The following is a 27,900-nucleotide window of genomic DNA, read 5'->3' as shown; positions in this document are numbered from 1 at the left end:
CATCTGTAGAAAAAATATATTTGCCTGATCTGGCATCCTCATCCTCATCCTCAGAATGACTATCAATTACCCCATCTTCTGGAGCCTCTGAATCTTCGGTGTCAGATAGGAGAGACTCCCTAGCCCTGGAAACTCGTGGCACTGGGGTGGATGAGCTCTCTTGAGAAGAGGGGCCGGCTGCTATGGGCTCAGGATCCCTATTTTTTAAGGTGTCCTTAAATTCCTTTAATGTGGAGAGCATTTGGGATTGGACAGCTAGGAATTCTTTCATAATTAGGGAAGTTTCCTTTGCTGTCAATTTTTGTATGCATTTGGCACAGAGAAGTTTGGAGTAATCTGCAGCCAGCTTAATGCTACAGTTACCACACCTCTTGGTTTTGGAAGTGTGTTTTAGGGAGAGAATAGCAGCTTCCCCCTGGGCAGAAACCTCCTCCCCTGTAAGGGGAGAAAAAAATATATCACAGTTCAAACATCAAGTGTGAGAGGGGGGGGGGAGGGAGAGGACTCAGTCCAATATGCCCCCCTGACATTCTGAGGCAGACTCACCCTTGGTGGTGTCCTCGGCAGCGGCTGCTAGCGAACGATCCTCGCGCTCCATAGCGAAGTCGTGTAGGCGCCACTCTCCTCCTTGCTGCAGTGAGAACAGCGAGGAGCCGACGCCGCTGGCGGCCGCCATCTTGGTGAAGACCGGAAGCGGAACTTCGTCATCACCGCGCGCCGCCTGTGACGCGGCGTCGACTGCTGGCTCCATTCGAAAATGTCCCCGGGAGGACAGCACACCGGAGCCACGCTGAGGAAGCCCTCACACCCGCCCAGCAGGTAAGGGGTCCTGGAGGAGAGGGAACATGGCCACATAGGAGTACTGGAATAGCCACTATCCCAGGGATTCCTACCGAAAGGAAAGAAGGGGGGTATTGTTTGCAATCTTCCTCCCCCCCCCCTATCACACGGGGAAAACCCCCCGGGACAGGCATTACACCTTTTAGCTGAGGCAGGGACGGCCCCCAGGACCCACTGCTCAGTACCCGGAGGGGGACCACCAGCCCCAGGCCTTAGGTCTGATAAAAAATAACAAACTGTTTCGCTGGTGGGAAACACAATCAATAACTGAGGTGCACGGGGAGGGGCGGGGCTTTTAAACCTCTTTCTGATTGTGTTTCCTGTCAGGTGGAGCCAGTCTACTCTCTCAAGGTGCCGTCCTGGAAGACGACTTGAGAAATTTGAGATTCTCTCACTTTCAACGATAATGGTAAACAGGACATATAGGGAGAGTGAGTCCTCCTTAATGGGGGCACAGACAGCAATAAAACCTGACAGGCATGCCAATCCCTCGCCACTACATAATAATAATAATAATAATAATAATAATAATAATAATAATATATATATATATATATATATATATATATATATACCCAGGGCCGGACTTACCATTGGCCTTGACTGGGCTCAAGCCCAGGGGCCCCTCCCAATAGGGGGCCCCCTTTAAAAAAAAAAAAAAAATAAATTTTTTTTTTTTTTTTTTTTTTTTTTTTTAGGGGTCCGGAGGTCCCCAGGGGCCCGGAGGCCCCCAGGGCCCCGGACGGCAACCCCCCTTTTTTTTATTTATTTTTTGTAAAAAAATGTTTTTTTTTATATATTTTTTTTTATATATATAATATATATATATATATATATATATATATATATATATATATATATATATATATATATATATATATTTTTTTTTATTATTATTATTATTAAAGGGCCCAGGGGTCTCCAGGGCCCCGGACGGCAACCCCCCTTTTTTTATTTATTTTTTATTTTTATATATATAATATATATATATATATATATTTTATTATTATTATTAAAGGGCCCAGGGGTCTCCAGGGCCCCCGGATGGCAACCCACCTTTTTTATTTTTTTATAAAAAAAATTTCCTTTTTTTTTTATATATATATATATATTTTTTTTATTAAAGGGCTCAGAGGTCCCCAGGGCCCCATGTGGCAACCCCCCCTTTTTTTATTTTTTTTATAAATGTTTATTTTTTTATTTTTGTTTATTTTTTTATTTTTTATTAAAAGGCCCAGAGGTCCCCAGGGCCCCCGGGTTTGGCAACCTCCCTTTTTTTATGTATTTTTTATAAATGTTTTTTTTTTTATTATTATTAAAGGGCCCAGAGGTTTATTTTTTCTTTTTATTAAAAGGCCCAGAGGTCCCCAGGGCCCCGGATGGCTACATATATTTATATATATTTGTTTTCTTCTTTATTTCTTCTTTTTTTTGTAAAGGCCCCCCCGCTTCTCAATTTGCGGCAGCCCCCACGCTTCTCAATTTCAGGCGGCAGCACCCCCACCCCCCCTAGGTTCTCTGCTTCAGGGGGCCCCTTGCACAGCTTAAGGCATGGATTCTGTGGGACTTTCCCGCACAGACAGCTTCTTCCCGCAGTCCCGCAAAAGGGATTTTCCCGCACTGCAAGAGGAGGCAGCACGGAAGCAGGAGGAACCGGAGTGGTGTGTGGAGGACTGTGGCTGCTGAAGGGAAGAAAGCCGACAGCCGGGCTAATGACAGTCTGTGGCCCCGGCTGTTGGCACAGGTGAGAGGCACTCCCCCCCCTCAACAACTGCAAAATACTTTAATGCGCTCCCCCCCGCTCAACAACTTCAATTCGCCCCCCCCCCGCTCAACAACTTCGATCCCCCCCAATTCTCGGCTCCAGGGGGCCCCTTCAACACTCAAGCCCAGGGGCCCCCACCACCCTAAGTCCTGCCCTGTATATACCACTTAAGGGCCTTTGACATTTTCTTCTGTCTCTAAACACCACTCTATGTTGGCCTATGTCGACAGACGTTTATAGGCATTTAGAGGCAGAAAAAAAAAAATAGTGCTTTAGGCTCCATGCACACTTTTTAAAGCGGTTCTCCACCCTAAAGTGGAGTCCCGCTGATCGGAACCCTCCCCCCCTCCGGTGTTACATTTGACACCTTTCAGGGGGGAGGGGGGTGCAGATACCTGTCTAAAGACAGGTATTTGCACCCACTTCCGGCCCGGCATTCACGGGCAAAAGACGGGCATTCCGTCACATCCCGTCGCCTCCACCGTTGTGTGCTGGGAACACTCGGCTCCCAGCACACAGCGGGAGCCAATCGGCGGGCACGGCGCGACTCGCGCATGCGCCGTAGGGAACCGGGCAGTGAAGCTGCAGCGCTTCACTTCCTGGTTCCCTCAGCCTGGATGGCGGGGGGAGCAGCAGAGTGACGAGCGATCGCTCGTCCTCTGCTGTGATCGGCGCTGGACTCCAGGACAGGTAAGTGTCCTAATATTAAAAGTCAGCAGCTGCAGTATTTGTAGCTGCTGGCTTTTAATATATTTTTCCTGTGGCACATCCACTTTAAGCTCTTAGAAGCCATTATCATTATTTTTCTGCTCCTTGAAGCTAAATTGTTCTAGCCTATGTGTCCATACACAGTACCTTAGGCTATTATCGTTTGAGCTTCAGCGTCTATAGGAGCAGAAAAAAAAAAAAAAAATAATAATTCCCGCTACTAATCGTGTTTTTTTAGGTTCCTTGCACACTAGCATTTTTTTCAGCTAAAAATACATTGGATATAAAAATGCTGGCAATAGATTTTTGTAGTAGCATTTAAGAGTGTTTAATTTGCATTTTAGCCTAGGTTCACATTGGAGCGATTTGTCATGCGATTTGAGACATCAAAACGCATGACAATTGGCGACAATGGCACTATCCCAATCAGGGCGACATCGATTTTGCAGCGCCGCAATGATTTGCAAAAGTAGTTCCTGTACTACTTTTGACAATTTCAGGTGCGATTTCAATCGACATCTGTGTATGAAGCCACACAGATGTTTATCAAGTAGCACCTGAAATCGAGCTGACCTTGCTACTTTAAAATCGCGCTACTTCGAGTGAAGTAGCGCAATTTCAAAGTAGCATCAATGTGAACCAGGGCTCAGTCACGTCTCTGCTGGAAAAACGCTCCAAGAAACTCTACAAAGGCTTTTTTTTCTGCTCCGAGATGCTGAAGCTCAAAAAACGCCAATAGCCTGAAGTAGCAGAGCAGAAAAAACAAAGCAAAAAAACAAAACAAACAAGGAACCTAAAGGAAATGCAAAAAACGCTAATGCTCCTAAACGCACTGAAAACGCTACAACAAAAAGCTATTGGGGCTCATTTACACTTGCGTCAAAACAAGGCTTTGGAAAGTCTTAGAGCTCATTCATTTTAATGCCCAGAATAGTCTGGCCAATGGAACGAACACCCAAATACTTGACATGCACACAAACACTTATTTATACAATATTCTTCCTGCCTGGAGAAAAGCTGATCAAACACCCAGCATGCATGAACCCCAAGGTATAATAATGCGCCTCCAACACATCCCTTGTCCCAGACTCTTTGCTGCCCCTGCTCCCAGGACTCCACTCACCCATCTGCTCCAGGAAAGAACACCGCCTCCTAGTGGGCTCTTTATATAACTTGCCCCAATAGGTGGTTGAGCAGAAGGAGGGGGTTTCCTGGCATACAGCAGGTGTTCCTACTCCAATCACCCACCCAACCACCCATCACATGAACCTCTTAGGTGCTGGACACTCCACTAATGAATGTATTGAGTAGTGATTGCAGATCACCTGTAGGAAGGGTTAACCCATGTGTCTGCCCTCTCTGTCCCACACTTTAATTTTGCAATGGCCCATCCAGCCAGGGGAGATCACTGTGCACAGGAGATCCCTCGGAGGGAAGGTTTGGGTGGTTTTTGGGTGATCAAGCAGTGAGGAAAGTTTTGGGGATACTCTGTATATAATCTGATCTGTAGTATCAGGAGATCCCAGATCATAAGACCTAGACTGATCAACTGATGATCCGGTGCCATGGAAGGGCCCATGATGGCTGATGGCTTCTACCCGGATTTTTCGGCCCTGGAGGAAGTCCTTCTACCGCCGAGCTTCGCATCGGATCACACCTGGAGCAACCTGGGCGAGGAATGGACGAGATTGATTTCAGAGCTGCAATGCTGCGAGCTGCCGCACGGTGTCGCCAAAGAACAGCCAGACTCGGCTTCCTCAATGTGCGAGCCCATCGTGCGCCCTGACAAGCCATGCCGCAGAAGATCCACCAGAGGGCGCAAGCGTCGCTGTAGCAGCAGGTGTGCCATTATCTAATACAGTGTATAATAAACACTGCTTATTATGGAAGAGTGTGTTGGGGGGCTGATGAGAAAACTGGGGGGGTTAAAGGGAAATGCAAGGCAGTAAAGGGTAACCCAGTAAAAATCTATTATCCTAGGGGATCTTAGCAGTTATAAACAGTAAAAAAAAACTACTGTAACCATTTATATTAGTATTAATAATAACTCCTAATTAAATTAAAGCAGAGATCCAACCTAAAGGAGAAGCTCCGCTTGTTTGCTGCCTCCCCCGCCCTGCTGCCACACTTCCGGGTGACCTTGCCAGCTCCACTTTAACCACTTTGCCTACTGGGGCAATTTTTTTTATATTTTTACACACATGTTAAAATCAGCATTTTTTTTTTTGTTTGTTTTGCTAGAAAGATACTTAAAACACCCAAATATTTATTTTCTCAAAGTAGAGACCCTGGAGAATAAAATGGTGGCTGTTGCAAGTGTTTATGCCATGCGATATTTGTGCAGTCATTTATCAAACATACATTTTCTGAAATAAATACACTTATTGAACAAAATATAATGCCCAATATTTTGGTAAATATCTAAAATATAACGCTGCATTGAGAATAAATGCAGATGCAAACACGTTGAGATTTAACCACTTAAGATCCGGACCTTTAGGCAGCTAAAGGACCCGGCACAGGTTTTGCGATTCGGCACTGCGTCGCTTTGACAGACAATTGCGCGGTCGTGCGACGTGGCTCCCAAACAAAATTGGCGTCCTTTTTTTCCCCACAAATAGAGCTTTCTTTTGGTGGTATTTGATCACCTCTGCGGTTTTTATTTTTTGCGCTATAAACAAAAATAGAGCGACAATTTTGAAAAAAATGCAATATTTTTTAATTTTTGCTATAATAAATATCCCCCAAAAAATATAAAAAAACTTTTTTTTCCTCAGTTTAGGCCGATACGTATTCTTCTACCTATTCTTGTTAAAAAAAATCGCAATAAGCGTTTATCGGTTGGTTTGCGCAAAATTTATAGCGTTTACAAAATAGGGGATAGTTTTATTGCATTTTTATTAATTTTTTTTTTTTTTACTACTAATGGCGGCGATCGGCGATTTTTTTTTTTCGTGACTGCGACATTATGGCGGACACTTTGGACAATTTTGACTTATTTTTGGGACCATTGTAATTTTCACAGCATAAAATGCATTGTTTACTGTGAAAATGACAATTGCAGTTTGGGAGTTAAAGGGGTGGTTCCCCCTAAAACAAAATTCTAACAATACATTCGGATGTCTGCTTACACTGCGGGTAGGCTGGCTTTTGTTTTTTTGTTTTAGTACATACCTCGATATCGCCGTTTCCTCGCTTGGCGGTGGGCGTTCCTAGTTGATTGACGTTCCTCAGACGGGCGCATACTGCGCGTCACGACTTTCCGACAGAAGCCGAACGTCATTGCGCAGGCGCCGTATAGAGTCGGCTCTATACGGCGCCTGCGCAGCGACGTTCGGCTTCTTTCGGAAAGTCGTGACGCGCAGTATGCGCCCGTCTGAGGAACGTCAATCAACTAGGAACGCCCACCGCCAAGCGAGGAAACGGCGATATCGAGGTATGTACTAAAACAAAAAAACAAAAGCCAACCTACCCGCAGTGTAAGCAGACATCCGAATGTATTGTTAGAATTTTGTTTTAGGGGGAACCACCCCTTTAACCACAAGGGGCGCTGATGGGGTTATGTGTGACTTCATGTGTGTTTACAACTGTAGGGGGGTGTGGCTGTAAGTGTGACGTCATCGATTGTGTATCCCTATAAAAGGGATCACTCGATCGATGACGCCGCCACAGTGAAGAACGGGGAAGCTGTGTTTACATACGGCTCTCCCCATTCTTCAGCTCCAGGCCCGATCGCGGGACTCCAGCGGCGATCGGGTCCCGCGGTCCCGGAGCTTCGGACCGGCTCGCGGGCGCGCAGCTGGGTACTAGCACAGGACGTACCTATACGTGCATGTGCCCAGCCGTGCCATTCTGCCGACGTAAATGTGCAGGAGGCGGTCCTTAAGTGGTTAAAATTGCGCATGCCTGTAAAATGGAGAAAAACAGTATCTAAAATTGTCCATAGGCAACGCTTTTCCTTGGTTCGAATCCCAACCACGACAGTATCTGCCTGGAGTATTATGTTCTCCCTTCCTCCAGGTACACTGGTTTCCTCCGACACTCCAAAGGTTAATTGGCTCCTGTCTAAATTGGCCCTAGTATATGTATGAATGTGAGTTAGGGACATTAGATTGTAAGCTTCTTGAGGTCAGAGACTAATGTGAATGTATAATAAACATGTAACGTGCTGCGTAAAACTGATCGCGCTATATAATAATAAACGCTTTCCCCCCCCAGTGAATACAAGGCATTTCCTGATTGGACAAGGTGGAGAGGAGGAATAGTGACATCATGGGGTCAGCTTGGCTCCATGGTAAACCCTAAATATCGGTGTAACAAGCTCTAAAAGGTGGAGTTAGCCTTTAACTGAACTGGTTGAAGTTAGAAGCTGATTGGTTATTATGCACAGCTACTCCAGATGAGGAGATCCAAAGGAGAGCATGAGTGCTCTGCTCAGATAGATTGTCATCCAGCACATAACTCAAATTCATTTTCTATATAATTTCACCTCATATACTCTATAGGACACTTCGGCTGACCTCAGAAAACCTCGGAAAGACTTCTACCCGAGATTTGCTGAGGTCAGCCGTGCTGTCCTCAGGCCTTTCCGTGCATTTCCGAACGGCGCCAATCGGCTCCAGCGCCCCCCCCCACCTCAGGCCAAAAGCAGTACTGCACACCGCTTTGGCCTGAATCGTGCTCGTTTCGCGTTTTAGACTTTGTGAAAATGTATATTTGTATCATTCTCAAAACGTTTATCCATGGCTGTACACTGAGCAACAAGAAGTTAAAGGGGTTGTAAAGGTACAATTTTTTTTTTCCTAAATAGCTTCGTTTACCTTAGTGCAGTCCTCCTTCACTTACCTCATCCTTCCATTTTGCTTTTAAATGTCCTTATTTCTTCTGAGAAATACTCACTTCCTGTTCTTCTGTCTGTAACTCCACACAGTAATGCGAGGCTTTCTTCCTGGTGTGGAGAAAGCCTCTTAAGGGGGCGAGCTGGAGTGTCAGGACGCCCACTAACAGACAGCTCCTTTTCTCGATCTGCAAAGTAGAGGGTGTCCTGATCCTCCAGCTCGCCCCCTCCCCCCTCAAGAGGCTTTCTCCACACCAGGGAGAAAGTGTCACATTACTGTGTGGAGTTACAGACAGAAGAACAGGAAGTGAGGATTTCTCAGAAGAAATAAGGACACTTAAAAGCAAAATGGAAGGATGAGGTAAGTGAGGGAGGACTGCACTAAGGTAAAGGAAGCTATTTAGGATTTTTTTTTTTTTTTATCTTTACAACCCCTTTAACCACTTTAAAACCGCACGCCGTCATATGACGTCCAAAAAGGGGATCTGTTATCCCGGGTGGACGTCATATGACGTCCTGTACTTTGTGCGGGGATATCTGAATGATGCCTGCACCTAGAGGCATCATTCAGATATCATTTTCTTCCGGCGGCGATCCTGCACACCGTAAGAATGATCATATCGGCGGTTCCACCGCTTGATCGTTCTTATAGGCGGTGGTAGGGGACATCCCCCCCTCCCGCCGCCATCCGGTGCTTCTCTGGGCTCTCCCGTGCCATCTGGGGCCCGGAGAGATGATCGCCGTCCGCCGGATGTGCAGCATAGAGATGACTGGTGACCAGATGGTCACCAGTCATCTCTATGACCATCGGAGGCCCGGGCGCGATGTGATGACGTCACGCCCGGGTATCCAGAAGTAAACAAACCGCAATTGCGGCTAGTAAGAAAGAGATCTGTGAAATTTTTTTTCACAATCTCATTCTTTCCAGCCTGGAGGAGAAATGTGGGGTCTTATTTACCCCGTGTCTCTCCTTAAAGAGGACCTGTCACACACTATTCCTATTACAAGGGATGTTTACATTTCTTGAAAAAGGAATAAAAGCATTCGAAAACAAAGTGTAAAAAAATAAATCGATAAGTCAAATTAAAAATAAATAAATAAATAAATAAAAATTCAAATGCCCCTGTCCCCGGTAGCTCGCACTCAGAAGCGAACGCACATGTAAGTCCCGCCCACTTATGTAAACGTCGTTCAAACCACACATGTGAGGTGTCGCCGCGTGCGTTAGAGCGTGTTCAACAATTCTAGCACTAGACCTCTTCTGTAACTCTAAACTGGTAACCTGTAAAAATGTTAAAGCGTCGCCTATGGAGATTTTTAAGTAACGAAGTTTGGCGCCATTCCATGAGTGTGCGCAATTTTAAAGCATGACATGTTAGGTATATATTTACTCGGCGTAACATCATCTTTCATATTTTACAAAAAAGTCAGTGTTGATGAAGATTGAAGGTTTCCCAGCTGTTGGAATACAATGATCACTGATGGTTGCTGGTGGCAGTAATCGTACGAAAAAACAGACAGGCTGGTTATACTGAAGTCAATGGATAGACTGACATCAGTACAACCAGCCTGCCCATAGATGGTTCAAAATTCAGCCAGTTCCTGCTGAACCCACCAAATTTCGGTCTGTCTATGCCGGACTTTATATTTTAACAGTAAGAAGGAATGATTGTATTGTGGTCAATTCTGTGATCTAATGTAATGCCGCGTACACACGACCGTTATTCATGTCATGGAAAAAAATAAAGTTTTTCTCAACGTGATTGCTCTCAAGCCGGCCTTGCATACACACGATCATGATAAAAAATGCTTGCGCAAAGTGCGGTGACGTACAACAGCACTATAAAGGGGAAGTTCCATTCGAATGACGCCACCCTTTGGGCTGATTATGCTAATTTCCCATCTCATAACTTGCTTCTGAGCATGCACAATTTTTCCAATTGCATTTTTCTCGTCATGAAAAACGGTCGTGTGTACGTGGCATTATAATGGAAAACTCTCCCATGTATCTCCATTGTGAACAGAAAAATAATTTACTAAACCTGGAGCAGACAGTATCTGGAGTAGCTGTGCATAGTAACCAATCAGCTTCTAACTTCAACCAGTTCAGTTAAAGGCTAACTCCACCTTTTAGAGCTTGTTACACCGATTATTTAGGGTTTACCATGGAGCCAAGCTGACCCCATGATGTCACTATTTCCCTCTCCACCTTGTCCAATCAGGAAATGCCTTGAATTCACTGGGGAAAAAAAGTATTTATTATTATATAGCGCGATCAGTTTTACGCAGCACTTTACATGTTTATAATACATTCCCATTAGTCTCTGACCTCAAGAAGCTTACAATCTAATGTCCCTAACGCACAAAAATTGTACAATGTTTGGATCAGTAGGATCAGTCTAGTGTATAAAAAAGGTGTGTGGGATCAGTATAAAGTATATATGAGGGGTGAGGGGGTCAGTATAAAGTATATATGAGGGGTGAGGGGGTCAGTATAGTATATATGAGGTGTGTGTGATCAGTATAAAGTATATATGAGGGGTGAGGGGGTCAGTATAGTATATATGAGGTGTGTGGGGTCAGTATAGTATATATGAGGTGTGTGTGTGATCAGTATAAAGTATATATGAGGGGGTCAGTATAGTATATATGAGGTGTGTGGGGTCAGTATAGTATATATGAGGTGTGTGTGATCAGTATAAAGTATATATGAGGGGTGAGGGGTCAGTATACCCTGTTTCTCCGAAAATAAGCCTTACCCCGAAAATAAGACCTAGCGTGAGTTTCTGGGATGACTGCAATATAAGCCCTACCCCAAAAAATAAGCCCTAGTAAGTCCTTGTAAAAACATGTAATCTGTTCTGTAAAAAGATTATATAATGTGCAGTGTGTCTCCCTTTTGTAACTTTATTGTAGAAAATACCTTATTTACAGCACTGCTGGGCGCTCACGTGAGCTCTTCTCCTCTCCTCCCGGCTGATGTCAGCTGGTTTTTTTTTCAATAAAACTTTATTAAGCCCCTACCCACTGCAGTAATCAGAGTGGGGCTGACGTCTTTGGGGATCTTGGCCCCTCCCTGCAGTATTTGAGTAGGGAAGAAGAGCTCCAGCAGGTCACGTGAGCAGCAAGCGGCACTGTAATTAAGGTATTTTCCACAATATTGTTACACAAGGAGACAGATTACATCATTTTATAAGGTCTTTAAACAAAGGTTTATTTTTGGGATTACAGAATTTCACAATGCTGACTCCAGGGGGGGAACTTTTTTGTACATACCATAAATAAATAAGACATCCCCTGAAAATAAGCCCTAGTGTGTTTTTTGTAGCCAGAATTAATATAAGACCCGGTCTTATTTTCGGGGAAATACGGTAGTATATATGTGGGGTCAGTATAAAGTATATATGAGGTGTGTGGGATCAGTATAAAGTATATATGAGGGGTCAGTATAGTATATATGAGGTGTGTGGGGTCAGTATAAAGTATATATGAGGGGTGAGGGGGTCAGTATAGTATATATGAGGTGTGTGTGATGAGTATAAAGTATATATGAGGGGTGAGGGGGTCAGTATAGTATATATGAGGTGTGTGGGGACAGTATAGTATATATGAGGTGTGAGGGGGTCAGTATAGTATATATGAGGTGTGTGTGATCAGTATAAAGTATATATGAGGGGTGAGGGGGTCAGTATAGTATATATGAGGTGTGTGGGGACAGTATAGTATATATGAGGTGTGTGTGATCAGTATAAAGTATATATGAGGTGTGTGTGGGGTCAGTATAGTGTATATGAGGTGTGTGGGATCAGTATAAAGTATATATGAGGGGTGAGGTGTCAGTATAGTATATATGAGGTGTGTGGGGTCAGTATAAAGTATATATGAGGTGTGTGTGATGAGTATAAAGTATATATGAGGGGTGAGGGGGTCAGTATAGTATATATGAGGTGTGTGGGGTCAGTATAAAGTATATATGAGGGGTGTGGGGTCAGTATAAAGTATATATGAGGGGTGAGGGGGTCAGTATAGTATATATGAGGTGTGTGGGGTCAGTATAGTCAGGGCCAGTGCTACCACTAGGCAGCCGCCTAGGGCGCCCTGCTGCCTAGGGTGCCCGACCACTGGTGTTCCTACTCTCTTCTCTCAGCAGGAAGCAAATAAGTCTCAGCATCAGCCTCCGCTCCATTCGCACATAGTGTTAGAGGAGCAGCGGCAGCAGAGGTCTGTGTCCCGACTCCCGAATGAATGGAAGCAAGCAAACATTCATTGATGGGCACTGGTGGGCTGCATTTGATGGGTGCTGTTGAGGCTGCATTGATGGGCGCTGGTGAGGCTGCATTTGATGGGCGCTGGTGAGGCTGCATTTGATGGGCGCTGGTGAGGCTGCATTTGATGGGCGCTGGTGAGGCTGCATTTGATGGGCGCTGGTGAGGCTGCATTTGATGGGCGCTGGTGAGGCTGCATTTGATGGGCGCTGGTGAGGCTGCATTGATGGGTGCTGGCAAGGCTGCATTTGATGGGCGCTAAAAAGGTGGTGTATACATGGGCAGGACAAAGAGGCTAGAGTCAGGGGTGGAGCCAAGGGGGGCAGCAAAATTAAGTTTTGCCTAGGGTGTCAAAAATCCTTGCACCAGCTCTGAGTATAGTGTATATGAGGTGTGTGGGATCAGTATAAAGTATATATGAGGTGTGAGGGGGTCAGTATAGAGCATATATGAGGTGTGTGGGATCAGTATAGAGTACATATGAGGTGTGAGGGGGTCAGCATAGCATATAATGAGGTGTGTGTGGTCATTATAGTGAATATGAGGTATAGAGAGTGTATATATATATATATATATATATGGTGTATGGGACCAGTGTAATGTATATGAGGTGTGTGGGGTCAGTATAGAGCATGTATGAGGTGTGTGTGGGGTCAGTATGGTGTATATGAGGTGTGTGGGATCACTATAAAGTATATATGAGGTGTGTCGGGTCAGTATAGTATATATGAGGTGTGAGGGGGTCAGTATAGTATATATGAGGTGTGAGGGGGTCAGTATGGTATATATGAGGTGTGAGGGGGTCAGTATAGAGCATATATGAGGTGTGTGGGGTCTATATATATATATATATATAGCGAATATGGGGTATATGGGATCACTATAGTATATATGAGGTGTGTGGGGTCAGTATAGTATATATGAGGTGTGTGGGGTCTATATATATATATATATATATATATATAGCGAATATGGGGTATATGGGATCACTATAGTATATATGAGGTGTGTGGGGTCAGTATAGTACATATGAGGTGTGTGGGGTCTATATATAGCGAATATGAGGTATATGGGATCAGTATAGTAATATATGAGGTGTGTGGAATCACTATAGTATATATGAGGTATGTGGGATCAGTATAAAGTATATATGAGGTGTGTGGGATCAGTATAGAGTACATATGACGTGTGAGGGGGTCAGTATAGCAGTATAGCATATGAGGTGTGTGTGTGGTCATTATAGTGAATATGAGGTATATGGTATCAGTATAGAGTATATATATATAAGGTGTATAGGACCAGTGTAGTGTATATGAGGTCAGTGTGGTGTATATGAGGTGTGTGTGTGGTCAGTGTGGTGTATATGAGGTGTGTGGGATCACTATAAAGTATATATGAGGTGTGTGGGGGATCAGTATAGTATATATGAGGTGTGTGGGCTCAGTATAGTATATATGAGGTGTGTGGGCTCAGTATAGTATATATGAGGTGTGTGGGGTCTATATATAGCGAATATGAGGTATATGGGATCAGTATAGTGTGTATATATGAGGTGTGTGGGGTCTATATAGTGAAATGATATATAAAATGAATTTGAGTTATGTGCTGGGTGACAATCTGAGCAGAGCACTCAGGCTCTCCTTTGGATCTCCTCATAGAATTCTCTCCGGGGTTCCATCTGACTGTGTGTGAAGGTGTGAAGATTGTTACATTGTCCTCCATTGTGTAATGTTACATTGTATCAGTGCTCTCTCTGTATCTCTATGGTGTCTGCTATCACACAGTGCACCTTCATTCTTCCAGTCACATCATTGTATCATTTTGTGAGATACAAAGTGTCTGTGGTGTCTCCTCTCCTCGGGGGTTGTTACATTGTATCGCTCAGGCTCTCTCCTGGTTGTTACAATGTATCCATAGCTCTGCTGGGACTGAATGGAGGTTCCTGGGCTGATTGTATCTTTCTCAGACCTTATTATGTGTGACAATGTTGTCTTTTCTGTTTTGTATGACTTCTGAGGAATGTTCAGCTCAGCATGACAGGATGTCACCCGAATATTAGAGGAGTGAGGACTCGGAGGACTGACCCCCCCCCCTCTTACACCTCCCTTCCCGCCCAAAACCTCCTCCCTCATATACCAGAAGAATAGTGCTGGAGGTGTGAGGAGAGTCATGTAGGGTGGGTGTTTGTAAGGGATGGGTGGGGGGTATATATTTATAGATATGTGTGTGTGTATGTATCATAATATTTTCGGGCTCCTATGCACATGAATAGCTTCCAGCTGTCCCTCATGTGGAGTCCCTGACTCTCTATCCTTCACCCCCTCATGTCCCCCTCTTTTAGCCCTGCTGTAGAGCTCTGTATAAATCAATGTACTGTTTAAAGTGGTACTAAAGGATTTTTTTTGCTTTTAAAAAAAGTTTGTACTTACCTGTTCTGTGCAACAATATAGCACAGAGTGGCCCCTTACCTCCTCTTATGGAGCCCCCCACCAGCACTGTGCGCTCCTTCTTCCATCACTGTACACTACAGGGACACCCCTGCACACACACTCCCAAACCATGGCTGTGTGCATCTATAGACACACACAGCGCTGGTAAGAGGGTCCAGATAAGTGTTTAAGGATGAATGGGGGAGTAAGGAGAGGAGAGGTAGTGGAGTGGTTTTAGCCTTAAGGCTCCATTCACACCTAGGCGTATTGTCGCCTGTAGCGCGATGCTATTGCAGCCTGCAATACGCTGGAGGGGTGATTTTACATTGTCGGCAATGGAGATGGTTCACATCTCCACGCCGAACGCCGAAACGCCTGAAGCTCAAAACAAGTCCCGGACCATTTTTTCAGGCGGCTTTCGGCATAGCCGACAATGTTGATCACCCCTCCGGCGTATGTTACCGCGGCGTATTTTACTGAGGCAAATCGTGGGACAAAACGCCGCAATTTGTCGCGGCAAATCGGGGTAAAATACGCCGCGTTCAGGTGTGAATGCAGCCTAAGTCCTCATGCACACAGGGTGTTAGAAAATACAAACTCTGCAAAGCCAGTACTGACGCCAGGAAAAAGCAGCTGTGAAAACAGGCTTTTAATAGCGATTTGCATTGGCGTTAATGCGGGTTTAGCAGCCTTTCTCTGCCTTCTTTTTTCCACACCCAAATCCAATTACTGCAGCTGAAAAATGCTTGACGTGGCTTAATGCCAGGCGTTTTTACAGCTGCAACGCTGCTTCTCCAGAACGCGCTGGCCCTGTTTTTTTTTTTTTTTTTTTTTTTACAGCTTGAAAACGCCTATGCCACTTACAGCTCCTAAAAGCCTATGTATGCATGGACACAGAATAACATAGAAGGTCTGACGCTGCTAAAAGTGGCAGAGAATGCATTAGACCGCTTTCACACTGGGGCTGCAACCACGCTAAAGTGCCGCTTTAAGCAGTGCTTTTTCGGCCGCTAGTGGGACAGTTTTAAGCCCCAAAGAAGGGGTTAAAAAAGCACCCCCGAAACTCTTTTTAGACACTTTGGAATCGCTGACTATTCATTTCAATGGGCTGGGCATTTTGGGAGCGCTAAAGATGCTGCTTGCATGACCTTTCCTAACATCCCACAAGTGCACCGCCCCAGTGTGAAAAGTCACAAACTGAAATGAATGGGAGGCGGTTTACAGGCTAAAATGCCTGAACACCGCCTTAGTGAGAAAAGGGTCTTAAAGTGATTTGTAAAGGTTTTTTTTATAAAAAAAATTACATTTATTTAAATAACAAACATGTCATACTTATCTGCTCTATGCAAGGGTTGTGCACAGAGTGGCCCGATCCTCCTCTTCTGGGGTGGGATCCCAGTGGTGCTCCTGTCTCCTCCTCTTCTCGAGTGCCCCCCTAAAGAGCCACTGTCCATGGGGGCACTTGTGCGGGCGCGCTCCCAAGCCCTGCTGCTGCGTCCATTGACACAGATGGCAGCACCTGGCCCCCTGCCCCCGGCTCCCGTGTCACTGGATTTGATTGACGGCAGCGGGAGCCAATGGCACGTGCTGCTATCAATCTATCCAATGAGGACCCAAGATAGCAGCTGGAGCTGGTGTGCTCATTCACGTCGCTGGAAAGACCGGGTTCAGGTAAGTGAAAGGGGGGGCTGCAGAAGGTTTCTCACCTTAATGCATAGAATGCATTAAGGCGAAAAACCTTGAGGGTTTACAACCCCTTTAAGGTAAAAAAACATTTTGGCTTTAGAACCACTTTACCTTCCAAACTTGTTCAACCACTTACGGACCGCCCGTCGCAGGAATACGTCGGCTGTTTGAAGAGGAATACCGTCGTTATGGTAGCAGCAAGCTACCATAACCCTGGTATCCTCTTCTTCAGTGGGCGATCTGCTACAAGATAAAAGTGGTCTCTGGCGGATACGCCGCAAGATCACTTTTATCGGCGGCGATCAGATGCTGCCCCTGCCTGTGTATGGAGACGAGTGAGGGGAAGATGGCCCCCACTTGTCAAAATGTCACTTGCACCCAATGCTCTTAAAGGGAATTTTTTTATTTTTTTTAGAATGACATAATTTTTTTTTTTTAATTGCATTTTAGTCCAAATATGAGATGTGAGGTCTTTTTGATCTCATATCTCATATTTAAGAGGACTTGTCTTTTTTTCTATTACAAGGGATGTTTACAAAATAAATAAAATAAAGTAAAATAAATAATAAAATGGCTCAACGCGATTGGCACTGCGCTGACAAGCCATTCACCTCTGCAGCTAGGGGTTCGGATTCCGGTCTCAGCTACATGTGAATTGAGTTTGGTGGTCTCAGCCCGGCTCCCGGTGGGTGTGCTATGCGAGGTAAGCCTGCGCTTAGTACGCCCACCCCCCCTCCCACAAAAAACACCACACTTACACGCACTCGAAATTGGGTTAACATGCACGCACTTTGACCACGCGGTCTCTAAAAAGAGAGGCGAAGGACTAACGGGGCTGGTTGAGCGGGCAAATCCTCTCACTCCCTTATAGGGAGTCCCTCTGCCCCGTTGGGCTTCAAAGTGGAGCAGATAGGGCGGGCTGTGTGGGAGGACCCCCTCACACACCCGCCATTGCCACCCGGGGCATGGAGAAAGGTGGCAGATTGCCTCTGGGGGAGGCCTGCCTACTCCCAAATCCTGCAGTCCGGCTCCTCTCTCGAGTACACGCACAAAATACACTTTAAAAAAAAGAAAAGAAGAAGAAGAAAAAAAAAAAAAAAGTGCCCCATTCTGACGAGCTCGCATGACAATTTTGAAAAAAAAAAAACCGAGGGGGAGGACCCTGAACATTTTACATGTTACACCGCAAGTATGGATGTAACACGTTCAGAAAGGTGAACTTTACCTTTTAACCACTTGCTGCCCAACGACGTATCAGTACATCGCTGGATTGGAAGGGTGATATCTTAGTCATCGCTGCAGCAATGACCGAGATATCATTTTTTAGTGCTATAAAAGTACTCCTAGTGGCTAAGAAGCAGCTGGATTACTTTTAATCTAGGTTTCCACTATTGTGACCTGAATTTTGCTGTGATTTTTTTTTTTTGTTGCCTTGGTTTTGATGAGACTTGAAGCAATGTCTGTTTATTCTTGAGGTCTATGGACCTCAAGTCGCATCAAAGTCGGACCAAAGTAGTGCAGGGACTACTTTGAAGTCGATGCGACTTAAAGTCGCACATATATGAATGGTACTCAATGGAAATCATGGGGTACGAATTCTCATGTGATGTTGCAGTCCCAAGTCACAAGACAAGTCACACTTGTGGAAACGTAGCCTTAAAGGCGGCGAAAAGTAGGTCCCACCCCCCTACCTTTACCGTGCTCTATCTTGAGATTGGGGAGTCCGATAAGGATGTGACTGGCGGCATCTGGTTCCTGGGACACAGTGAAAGGAATGGATTCCGTTCCTCCAACTATGTGACATCAGATATCAGAAGCGACAAGGATTCATTCACTTCCGCTTTCATGTAAACAAGCTGTTACCGGCTTGAACAAGCATCTGATCAAACTGGTCTTGGTTATATCAGATGCTTTGGAGGCAGTGGTGTCACTAGGGTTGGTGTCACCCGGTGCGGTAAAACAAGGTGTCACCCCCCCCCTCTGTCTAGGCTGCCCAGCACCAAGCAGGCAGCGCACAGGCACGGGGCGCACCCCAAACCAACCCCTGTAAATGATAGTATAGGGCAGTATAGTGGCAGGTTAGGGTAGTATAGAGTGTTATAGTGGCAGGTTAGGGTGGTATAGGGCATGTTGGGGTGATATTGGGTAGTTTGTGGTGGTATAGGGCAAGTTAGGGTTGCATATGGCAGGTTGGGGTGGTATAGGGCAAGTTAGGGTGGTACAGGGCAGGTTATGGTGGTATAGTGCAAGTTAGGGTGGCATAGGGCAAGTTGGGATGGCATGGGAAAGGTTGGGGTGGTACAGGGCAAGTTAGGGTGGCATTGGGCAGGTTGGGGTGGCATGGGAAAGTTTGGGGTAGTACAGGGCAGGCTGGGGTGGTACAGGGCAGGCTGTGGTGGCACAGGGCAGGCTGGGGTGGTACAGGGCTGTTTGGTGTGGTATAGGGCTGTTTGGGGTGGTACAGGGCAGGCTGGGGTGCTACAGGGCAGGCTGGGTGATACAGGGCAGGCTGGGTGATACAGGGCAGGCTGGGGTGGCACAGGGCAGGCTGGGGTGGCACAGAGCAGGCTGGGGTGGTACAGGGCAGGCTGGGATTGCACAGACATGTCCGCTAAAAAATAAAAAAACGGGATGGTGTCACCCCTCTAGCGGGTGTCACCCGGTGCGGACCGCACCCCCCTAGCAACGCCTCTGTTTGGAGGGCAGATGAGGCATCTGGGGACTAATAGACCCTGCATGGCATATGTAAATGTGTGTATTGGTCCAGCAACGCACCAACACCTTTGCAGCCATTAAGCTACATGCTGGGTGTTTGGTGGGTTCCCCTTCAGTCCACCTGTCCTCATCTATCCATCAGAATGCATGTGTCTCCATTGTGGGGACACTCATAGTTTAGTGTTAGGACCACAGATTCCAGGGTGCCGTGACGTGGCTCTGTGGCTCACGCATGCGTTTGCAAATGCGTGCGGACAAAACCCCTGTTTTTAACGCATACTGTTAGACAGGTTAATTGGTTGTCTGCGTGCTGGTCGGTAAGCAGGCTTGGGTTTCCCCTGGACATTCCCCAGGCTTTTGTTGTCATATGTAAACAGTGTTTACACCACACATGTGAGGTATCATGGCAAATGTTACAGCGAGAGCAATAATTCTAGCACCAGACCTCCTCTGTAACTCTAAACTGGTAATCTGTAAAGAATTGTAAAGCGTCATCTATGAAGATTTTTAAGTACCGTAGTTTGGTGCCATTCCACGAGCATGCACAATTTTTACGCTTAACATGTTAAGTATCTATGTACTAAACATAACATTACCTTTTATATTATAACAATTGGGTATTATGTTGTGATTTCATGCATTGAAATTCCCTAAAGTGTATTTTTTTTTATGTGTTTGAAAAACTGCTGAACAAATACTGTATCTCACAAAAAATTTCAACACCCACCAATTTATTCTCTAGGGCCTCTGCTTAAAATATATATTGTTTTTTGTTTTTTTTAGTAATTTTCAAGCACAAAATGTAGATTTTTACATATATGTGAGAAGTGTCAGGCCCCGTACACACGACTGGATCTATCCGCTGAAACTGGTCTGACGGACCAGTTTCAGCGGACAGATCCGGTCGTGTGTAGGCCCGACCGGACAATTGTCCGGCGGATCGGACAGTTTCCAGCAGACAAAAATTTCTTAGCCTGCTAAGAAATCTGTCCGCTGGAAACCTGTCCGTCGGACGTGTTCGGTCGTTTGTACAGACTCACTGGACACGTCCAACCGACCGCCATCCCTCGCATGCGTCGTACTGATTCGACGCATGCGAGGAAGCTTTGAACTTCCAGGGCCGTCCACTTAGCCGCGTCATCGTCGCGACACATCACCGCGTTTTTTTTCCCGCGGGGATTTTGGTCTGATGGTGTGTACAGCCATCAGACCAAAATCCGGCAGCGGACATGTCCGATGGAAACGGTTCGGCGGACCGTTTTCATCGGATAATCCATCCGTGTGTACGAGGCCTCAGGTGTTGAAGTGGTTAAAACCTGTAGATCATTGTAGCCAATTTTAGTGTGTTGAGATGGGAATGAGGGACACTTATCGGCAAAAGTATGCAGGCATAGGACACACCCCTCACCACGCCCCCTTAAAGGAGAATTATACAAAAAAAAGATTGGTTAAACTCACAAGTGCTTTTTTTATTTTTTACCACTACTATTTCTTTATATTGGCTTTTGGAATTTACAAAAGCAGCACTCTTTTGCCGCGTACACACCATCACTTTATGTGATGAAAAAAAACGACGGTTTTAAAAACGTCAATTAAAATGACCGTGTGTGGGGAAAACGTTGTTTTATGTCTTGTGAAAAACGACAAAAAAAAAATTGAAGCATGCTTCAATTTTTTGTGTCGTTTTTCAAAACGTAGTTTAAAGCGACGTTTTTAAACCAGCGCATGCTCAGAAGCAAGTTAGGATGCGAGTTTGAATGGAACAGAGTGCCGTCGTACGTGCTGAACGTAACCGAGCTTTGCTAGAGCTTTTGGAAAAAACTATGGTGTGTATGCTACATCATTTTTGAAAATGAAGTTTGAAAAACTTTGTTTTTTTTTCATCACATAAAACGTCGTTTTTTTCTATCACAACCGTCTGTACGTGGCATCAGGCTCTGGACGTTATCTCTCTTGCCCCTTTGTACTGGTCCTGAATATATAACACACATACATATTTCTATTTGGATATTTGTCTGCTGACAAAACACTTGTATTGTATCTGCACCTGATGCTCTGTGAAAGCATCTGTTTTATCATACCACTGGCAAATATTATTCATATCAGTGTTGGCAGTGCGGGGACAAGCAAGCAGTCCTGTTTATCCACAAAGCCAAACACATTTTTTGTACGAAGAATCTCTAAATAGAGCAGACTGCTTCTGATCCTAAGGAATTTGGGGTAAAGTATGCATCTTATCAGCTGGCAGTTTACCCTGGTGTTGCATTGTTAGCAGAAGTAATGGTCTATGAGATGCCATAGAAGCGTTATGAAGCAATGAACAAATAAAATGTAAATGGTATGACTTTCTTAGACATTACAAATCGCCACTTTTATAATGGGTAGCAGAATAAAGATGCAAAAAAAGGGAAAGAAATGAATACTAAAGCTAGACATAGACAGATTGAAACTCAGCTGGATCCGCAGGAACTAGCTGTATTTCGATCCATCTATGGGATAACAAGTTGCATGGCCGCTGATGGGGAGGTACCACTAATCCTCCTGTATCAGGCTCGGGCCAGCCGGGGGCTCTGGCAGCAGGGGGAACTGGACATGTGCATTGAGGGTGAAGGTGGGGTGGAACAATTACTGAAACGGATCCCCTGTATGACTCTCTCTGCAGCAGCTGAACGCTGGCTTCTATTTCTCCCAGTCCTGCCGGCTTGTAGCTGATGGCCTGCTGCAGCAAAAGCCATACTGGGGATCAGTTCCAGTAATTGCCCCCTCCACCACACCAATAACCCACCTTGTGCACCATCTAATTCCCCGGGCTCCCTTGTGTCCCCCACCCGCAGAGCTTCCGGCTTCCCTCCTCTCCCTTCTGGCAGCTGCAGACGCACAATGAGATCCTTCAGGATGGAGAGCGAGGGTAGAGGCCAGTAAATATGTAACATTTACCGGCCCCTTCTTTTCCTGAATGAACACTTTTACTAGGGCTCAAGTCCTGCGGGAACGCGTGGGAACGGAGTTCCTGCACTTTTTTCACAGCAGGAACGCAGTTCCCTTTGCAGGACTAGAGCAGCCAAGAGCAGCCGAGCCGCCCGAGCCAATCCTTCACTAAGCGCCGATGCCCAGCTCGAGTCACTGTCAGGGGCAGGCGAACCTTAGTAATCCTTTGTTACTTTCCGCTTCCTGTATATGGATTCATCAGGTAGTGTGCGGGTATTCCGTCACTTCCTCGATGCCGCAATGTCTCCTGGGAGCTTTTGTCATTGTTCCCAGGAGACATTGCGGCATCGAGAAAGTGACGGAATACACGCACACTACCCGATGAATCCATATACAGGAAGCGGCCAGTAACATAAAGGATTACTAAGGTACAGTGGATCGAAAAAAAAAAAAAAACATGCGGTTTAGTAATTATGCATATGAGCGTATCATTTTTTTTTGGGTTGGGGAGTGGATCTTGGGTGGGAGTTCCCACACTTTTTTCCCCAGGACTTGACCCCTGACTTTTACTATGTATACTATGCTTCAGTTTGTGAATGAGCATTAGCCTCTGTACAGTGTATTTTCTATTCATTCATAAAACAAGCAACAGTATAACTTAGAAGAATCAGTCCACCCAAAGCTATTTTAGATTTTCCTAGCAGCTTAAAAGAGAAGAATGGGAATTAAAAATCATACTCGTTTAGATGACTGCAGTACAGATTTAAGCTGCACCTGTCCCCCGCCGCCTCTACCCAGAGAACTGAGCGTTCAAACACTGCTAATCGCTCAGTTCTCTCCCTCCGCTCTTAGCAAAGAGCCATAACTGTCCATCACCACCTCTCTGCTCTCCCCTCCAGCGCTCACTGGAGTACTATGCTGTGGAGGGGGCAGGAGGGGCTGGCTCAAGCTCTTGGCAGATCACTGAGAGGCTGAGCCAGGTGCCGGTCCAGGCATCTGGGTGGATGCTGACCATATGGTCAGGGAGATCTTATCTGAGCCTGGACCAGCCCGAGTGACATCAGCTAACTGCGCACTCCGGGGATCTATAGGAGAAGTAGAGCCAAACGAGCTTTGGCTTTGGCTCTACTTCAACTTTTTAAGTGTGAAAAAATGAATTAGTTCCTTATGTGGATGGTGTTCCTTTCCCCAGGTCTGCGTATACCCAACATTGATTGTTACAAGTGACTCTTACTGTAGCTGCTGGATTCTCCTCCATATACTTTATATTATAGAGAATAAAATAGAATTAAAGGAAACACCTTTGGTCCTGAATACACATCCTTGTATATTGTGAGTTCACACAGGTTACTCTGAAGAGCATCAGATTCAGCAAATATTTACAGAGCACTTCTTTCTCAACTCCTTTCTGCCGCCGGAATCTAAATGCTGGGAGGCGAAGGCCAGCATTCCGTTCCTCTTACCACTGTAAACGGCAGTCACAGTGGTCACATGATCGGACAGCTCCCAAGCACAAGTATGCATCGGGATCTTTCCGGTACCATTTTGTTACTGTGCTGGGAGCACGAAGGGAGCTTTTTCATAGCACACTAATGTGCCAGGTTGGCGGAAAGTGTTTAACCGGTTAAAGACTGGCTCGCGCCGATATACGTCGACAGAATGGCACAGCTGGGCAAAGTGATGTATGTTTTCGTCACTTTGAATTTCCCCTGCTACAAGCTCGTTGACCCTCCCCGCGGGACCCGCGGACCTGATGTCCGCCGGTGTCACGCGATCCGGTCACAGAGCTGCAGAACGGGGAGAGGCAAGTGTAAACAAGGCCTCTCCCCATTCTGCCTAGTGACCCAGCACTGATTGTCTGCTCCCTCTCATCGGGAGCAGCGATCAGTGACGTGTGACTCGTAGCCATGCCCCCTAACAATTAGAATCACTCCCTAAGACACACTTAACCCCTTCCTAGCCCCCTAGTGGTTAACCCCTTCCCTGCCAGTCGCATTTATACAGTAATCAATGCATTTTAATTTTTTTGTTTACAAAAGTTTTAATCCATGCATTTTTATAGCACTGATCGCTGTATAAATGTAAATGGTCCCAAAATAGCAACAAAATTGTCCGATATGTCAGCCATAATGTCGCAGTCATGATAAAAATCACTTATCGCCGACATAAATATTAGTAAAAATGCCATAAAACTATCCCCTATTTTGTAGACATAACTTTTGCGCAAACCAATCAATAAATGCTTATTGTGATTTCTATTTAATTGGATGTAGGAGATAGTGGCATGATTTATGTTTAGAAGTGCAATTGTAGGACCAGGATTGATGGATATACCAAATAGTGTTGAGATCATGAGAAAAACCTCTTTCCAAAAATCTTTTGCAACCGGCCAGTCCCACCATATATGAATGTAATCCTAGTTCACCACAGCCACGAAAACAAAATGGAGAATGGGGAACACATTTTGCGATTCTGACAGGGACCAAATACCAGTGTGTGAGTACCTTTTATAATTTGTCTCTAAGGCCTTGTACACACGGTCGGACCAAACCGATAAGAATGGTCCGACGGACCGTTTTCAACGGTTCACCGCTGAAGTGGCCTGATGGTCTGATGTGCGTACACACCATCGTTCCAAAAACCGATCGGGTCAGAACGGGGTGACGTCAAACACACGACGTGCTGAATAAAACAAAGTTCAATGCTTCCAAGCATGCGTCGACTTGATTCTGAGCATGCGCGGGCTTTGAACCGATGCTTTCTGTACTAACCATCGGTTTGGACCGATCGGGCAGCGGTCCATTGGTTCGGTTTTGAAGCATGTTTTAAAATTTTGGACCGAAGGAAAACAGACCGATGGGCTATACACACGGTCGGTTTGGACCGATGGAACTGAACCTCGGTCCATTCTCATCGTTTTTGTCCGACCGTGTGTACGCGGCCTTAGGCAGTAATATTTTGTGAAGAAGATTTTGTTGTGGCCCATATTTTATCCCATCCAGTTGCTTCCAACTGAAATTCAAGGTCCTTTTGCCATTTTGCTACACATGATGGTGGTTCCATATTAGGTAAAGTAATAAGATGGTTGTGGATTATTGTTATAAGTCCCTTTGAATGAGGATCACGTTTGCATATACTTTCAAAACGCATACATTTATCTAGATGACCTTTTCCTTGTATATAGGGCACATTTTTTTAATCTGCAGATAACAAAAAAGTATCAAACGTTTAACCATGAGAATTTTTGTTTGTTCCTTTATTGACTTTCTATCTGACACTGGGCCACATTAAAGTGATTGCTAAGCTTACATTTTTAAAAAAAAATTACAATAGACAGGTTATACTTACCTGCCCAATGCTATGATTTTGCACAGAGTAGTTCAGGACCTTCTCCTCCGGGGTCCTCTATGAGCATCTCCATAAGAAGTTGCTTCCTATGGTGGGACACCTGCTGGCTCACTCCCAAGCTGGGCTGTCTGCGTCTAAAGACAAACACAGCAAGGCTCAGCTCCCTCCTCACAACATTTGATTGACAGCAGCAGGTGCCAATGACAACTGTACATTACAAGGCATCATTGGAAGTTTTTTTTTTACCATAATGCATTCATGTAAAACACTTTTTTGCCTTTTAGAACTACTTTAAACTTTGAAAATGAAAGCTAGAAGCTGATTGGTTGCCATGAATAGCTGCTGCAGATTTTGTCTCCTCCAGTTTTAGTAAATTCCCCTCCAAGAGTATCTTTGCAAATATTCAATATGTTTCCAATTATCTTGTGTACAGCTATGTAACTGAGGATCAGCAGCATTAAGATTGACTAACCAATGATCCATTGATTGGCACTTAATTGATTTTATTTTGCTTTTCTCTTTTAAAGGTTCTCTGAGGGGAAGGCTGAGAAATGGTGTCAGTTACAGGGCCATACCAATAATTTGCAACATTTCGAGCACAGAATGTCATGTATGGTACAGGTTTCAGAACGGACAGTTTTGAGTCTATTGGAGGAAAGTGTAAAAAATATTCCAAAGTTTGAAAACAAGGAGGACCATGCTCATAATGGCCGTAGTGTGATCAATGACTTTAATCGGACTTCTGTTCTAAGGAATTCTTACAGAAGGTCCCAAAGCTCTCCTAGTAAATCTATGGAGATTCTGAATCGTATTAATTTGGAATGCAACCAATTAACTAAACTAGGACTAGAAGAAGAGAGCAAACTTCTTGTACAGTCCAAGGTTCAGAAGGATTGTAGAGGACATCTTGAAATTAACAATAATATCCTTATGTTGGATAGATCTTGCTTACCATCCACTAGTGAGGAACAAGTTGTTGAGGATCCAGAATGGGTAAACACTAATACAAATGGTGAACCTTTGTGTAAAGAATGCCACTCTAGTACCTTATGTAAAGTACAGAATGTGAAGAAGAATGAAGATCAGTCTCAAGGAAGCTCAATAATCAATGGATCATCAGATACATTGAGGTGTTTTCAGAGGACTCCCAGGAAGCAGAAGACCCCGATGAGAAGTATGGAAAAGACTGACCCCACTTTCCAGGGTATTGAGTTTCAGATGCATCTCTGTTTTGAGAAGGAAACATTTGATGATTACCGGCTGATTGTTTCATCATTTTACAGGTACACAACAAAAATGTGGACCATTAGGAGAAATACTGTGTAAGCGGTGGCATGATCCACCAAAGAATAAGTTATGATGCCAAGGGCTCACTGTATGAACTTGCTTCAGCTATTCAGATGCTTCCTTTTTAAATGTATTTCCCATTCTAAACAAAATGACAGCTGTGGCATCACAGACATGTCTTTTTCTTGTCTTTTAACCATCAAGAAAACGGTGGTAAATATTCGAATTTGGAACTCCATGTTACCATTAAAAACAAAAACAAATTAACAATGTACAACTGCAAAAAAAAGCCATATTGTATTTTGTCTATTCAAATAAAATTGACATTCCACCTGCATTGGGTCTGCTAACCAAAGGTAACGAAAGTATGAAATGTCTCAATGAGGTAAGGCCAGTTTGCGGATGAAAACGGGACATACATTGGTCCCTATGTGATTGCGGGTGTCAGCGGATGAACATCTGCTGACACCCGCAATCACCCGCCTCCGCAAGGCTCCGATTTTGCGGACGGAAGAAAATCCTATTTTTTCTTCCTTTTACGCATCGGATCGGATGAACACGGACATACTGTCCGTATTCATCTGATCCCCCCCATAGGGGAGAGCGGAGAAAAGGCAGGGCAGTCCCTGCACAGTGTGCGGGAACCGCCCTGTCAGCCGACGGCTCAGCGGGGATTTTACGGAGGATCCCCTCTGAGCTTTACGGACACACGGAGGCGGATCATTACTGATCCACCCCGTGTGAAAGGGCCCTAAGTGTGTCCTCTATTCTACTAAAGCGAGGATTCAATATCCTAGACAAGGCCTTTACACTACTGTATGCACAGTATCTCACAAAAGTAAGTACACCCCTCACATTTTTGTAAATATTTTATTATATCTTTTCATGTGATAACACTGAAGAAATGACACTTTGCTACAATGTAAAGTAGTGAGTGTACATCTTGTATAACAATGTAAATTTGCTGTCCCCTCAAAATAACTCAACACACAGCCATTAATGTCTAAACCACTGGCAACAAAAGTGAATACACCCCTAAGTGAAAATTTCCAAATTAGGCCCAATTAGCTATTTTCCCTCCCCGGTGTCATG

The 27,900-nt window shown here is 45.0% G+C and overlaps 1 protein-coding gene across 1 annotated transcript in view; it reads left to right on the top strand.

Moving 5' to 3' along the window:
- Positions 1 to 4,538: 4,538 nt before the first annotated feature.
- Positions 4,539 to 27,900, top strand: part of ZGLP1 (zinc finger GATA like protein 1) — a 55,895-nt gene continuing 32,533 nt past the window's right edge. The window contains exons 1-2 of the mRNA XM_040346411.1: positions 4,539 to 5,153; positions 26,049 to 26,804. Of these exons, the coding sequence (XP_040202345.1) occupies positions 4,879 to 5,153; positions 26,049 to 26,804 (1,031 nt within the window). The 5' untranslated portion in view covers positions 4,539 to 4,878. The remainder of the gene's footprint in view (positions 5,154 to 26,048; positions 26,805 to 27,900) is intronic.

Source organism: Rana temporaria, chromosome 3 (assembly GCF_905171775.1).
Source record: "Rana temporaria chromosome 3, aRanTem1.1, whole genome shotgun sequence".
In the NCBI taxonomy this organism is placed as follows: domain Eukaryota; kingdom Metazoa; phylum Chordata; class Amphibia; order Anura; family Ranidae; genus Rana; species Rana temporaria.
Note: the sequence above shows the minus strand (reverse complement) of the source record. Positions and strands in the feature narration are given on the sequence as shown.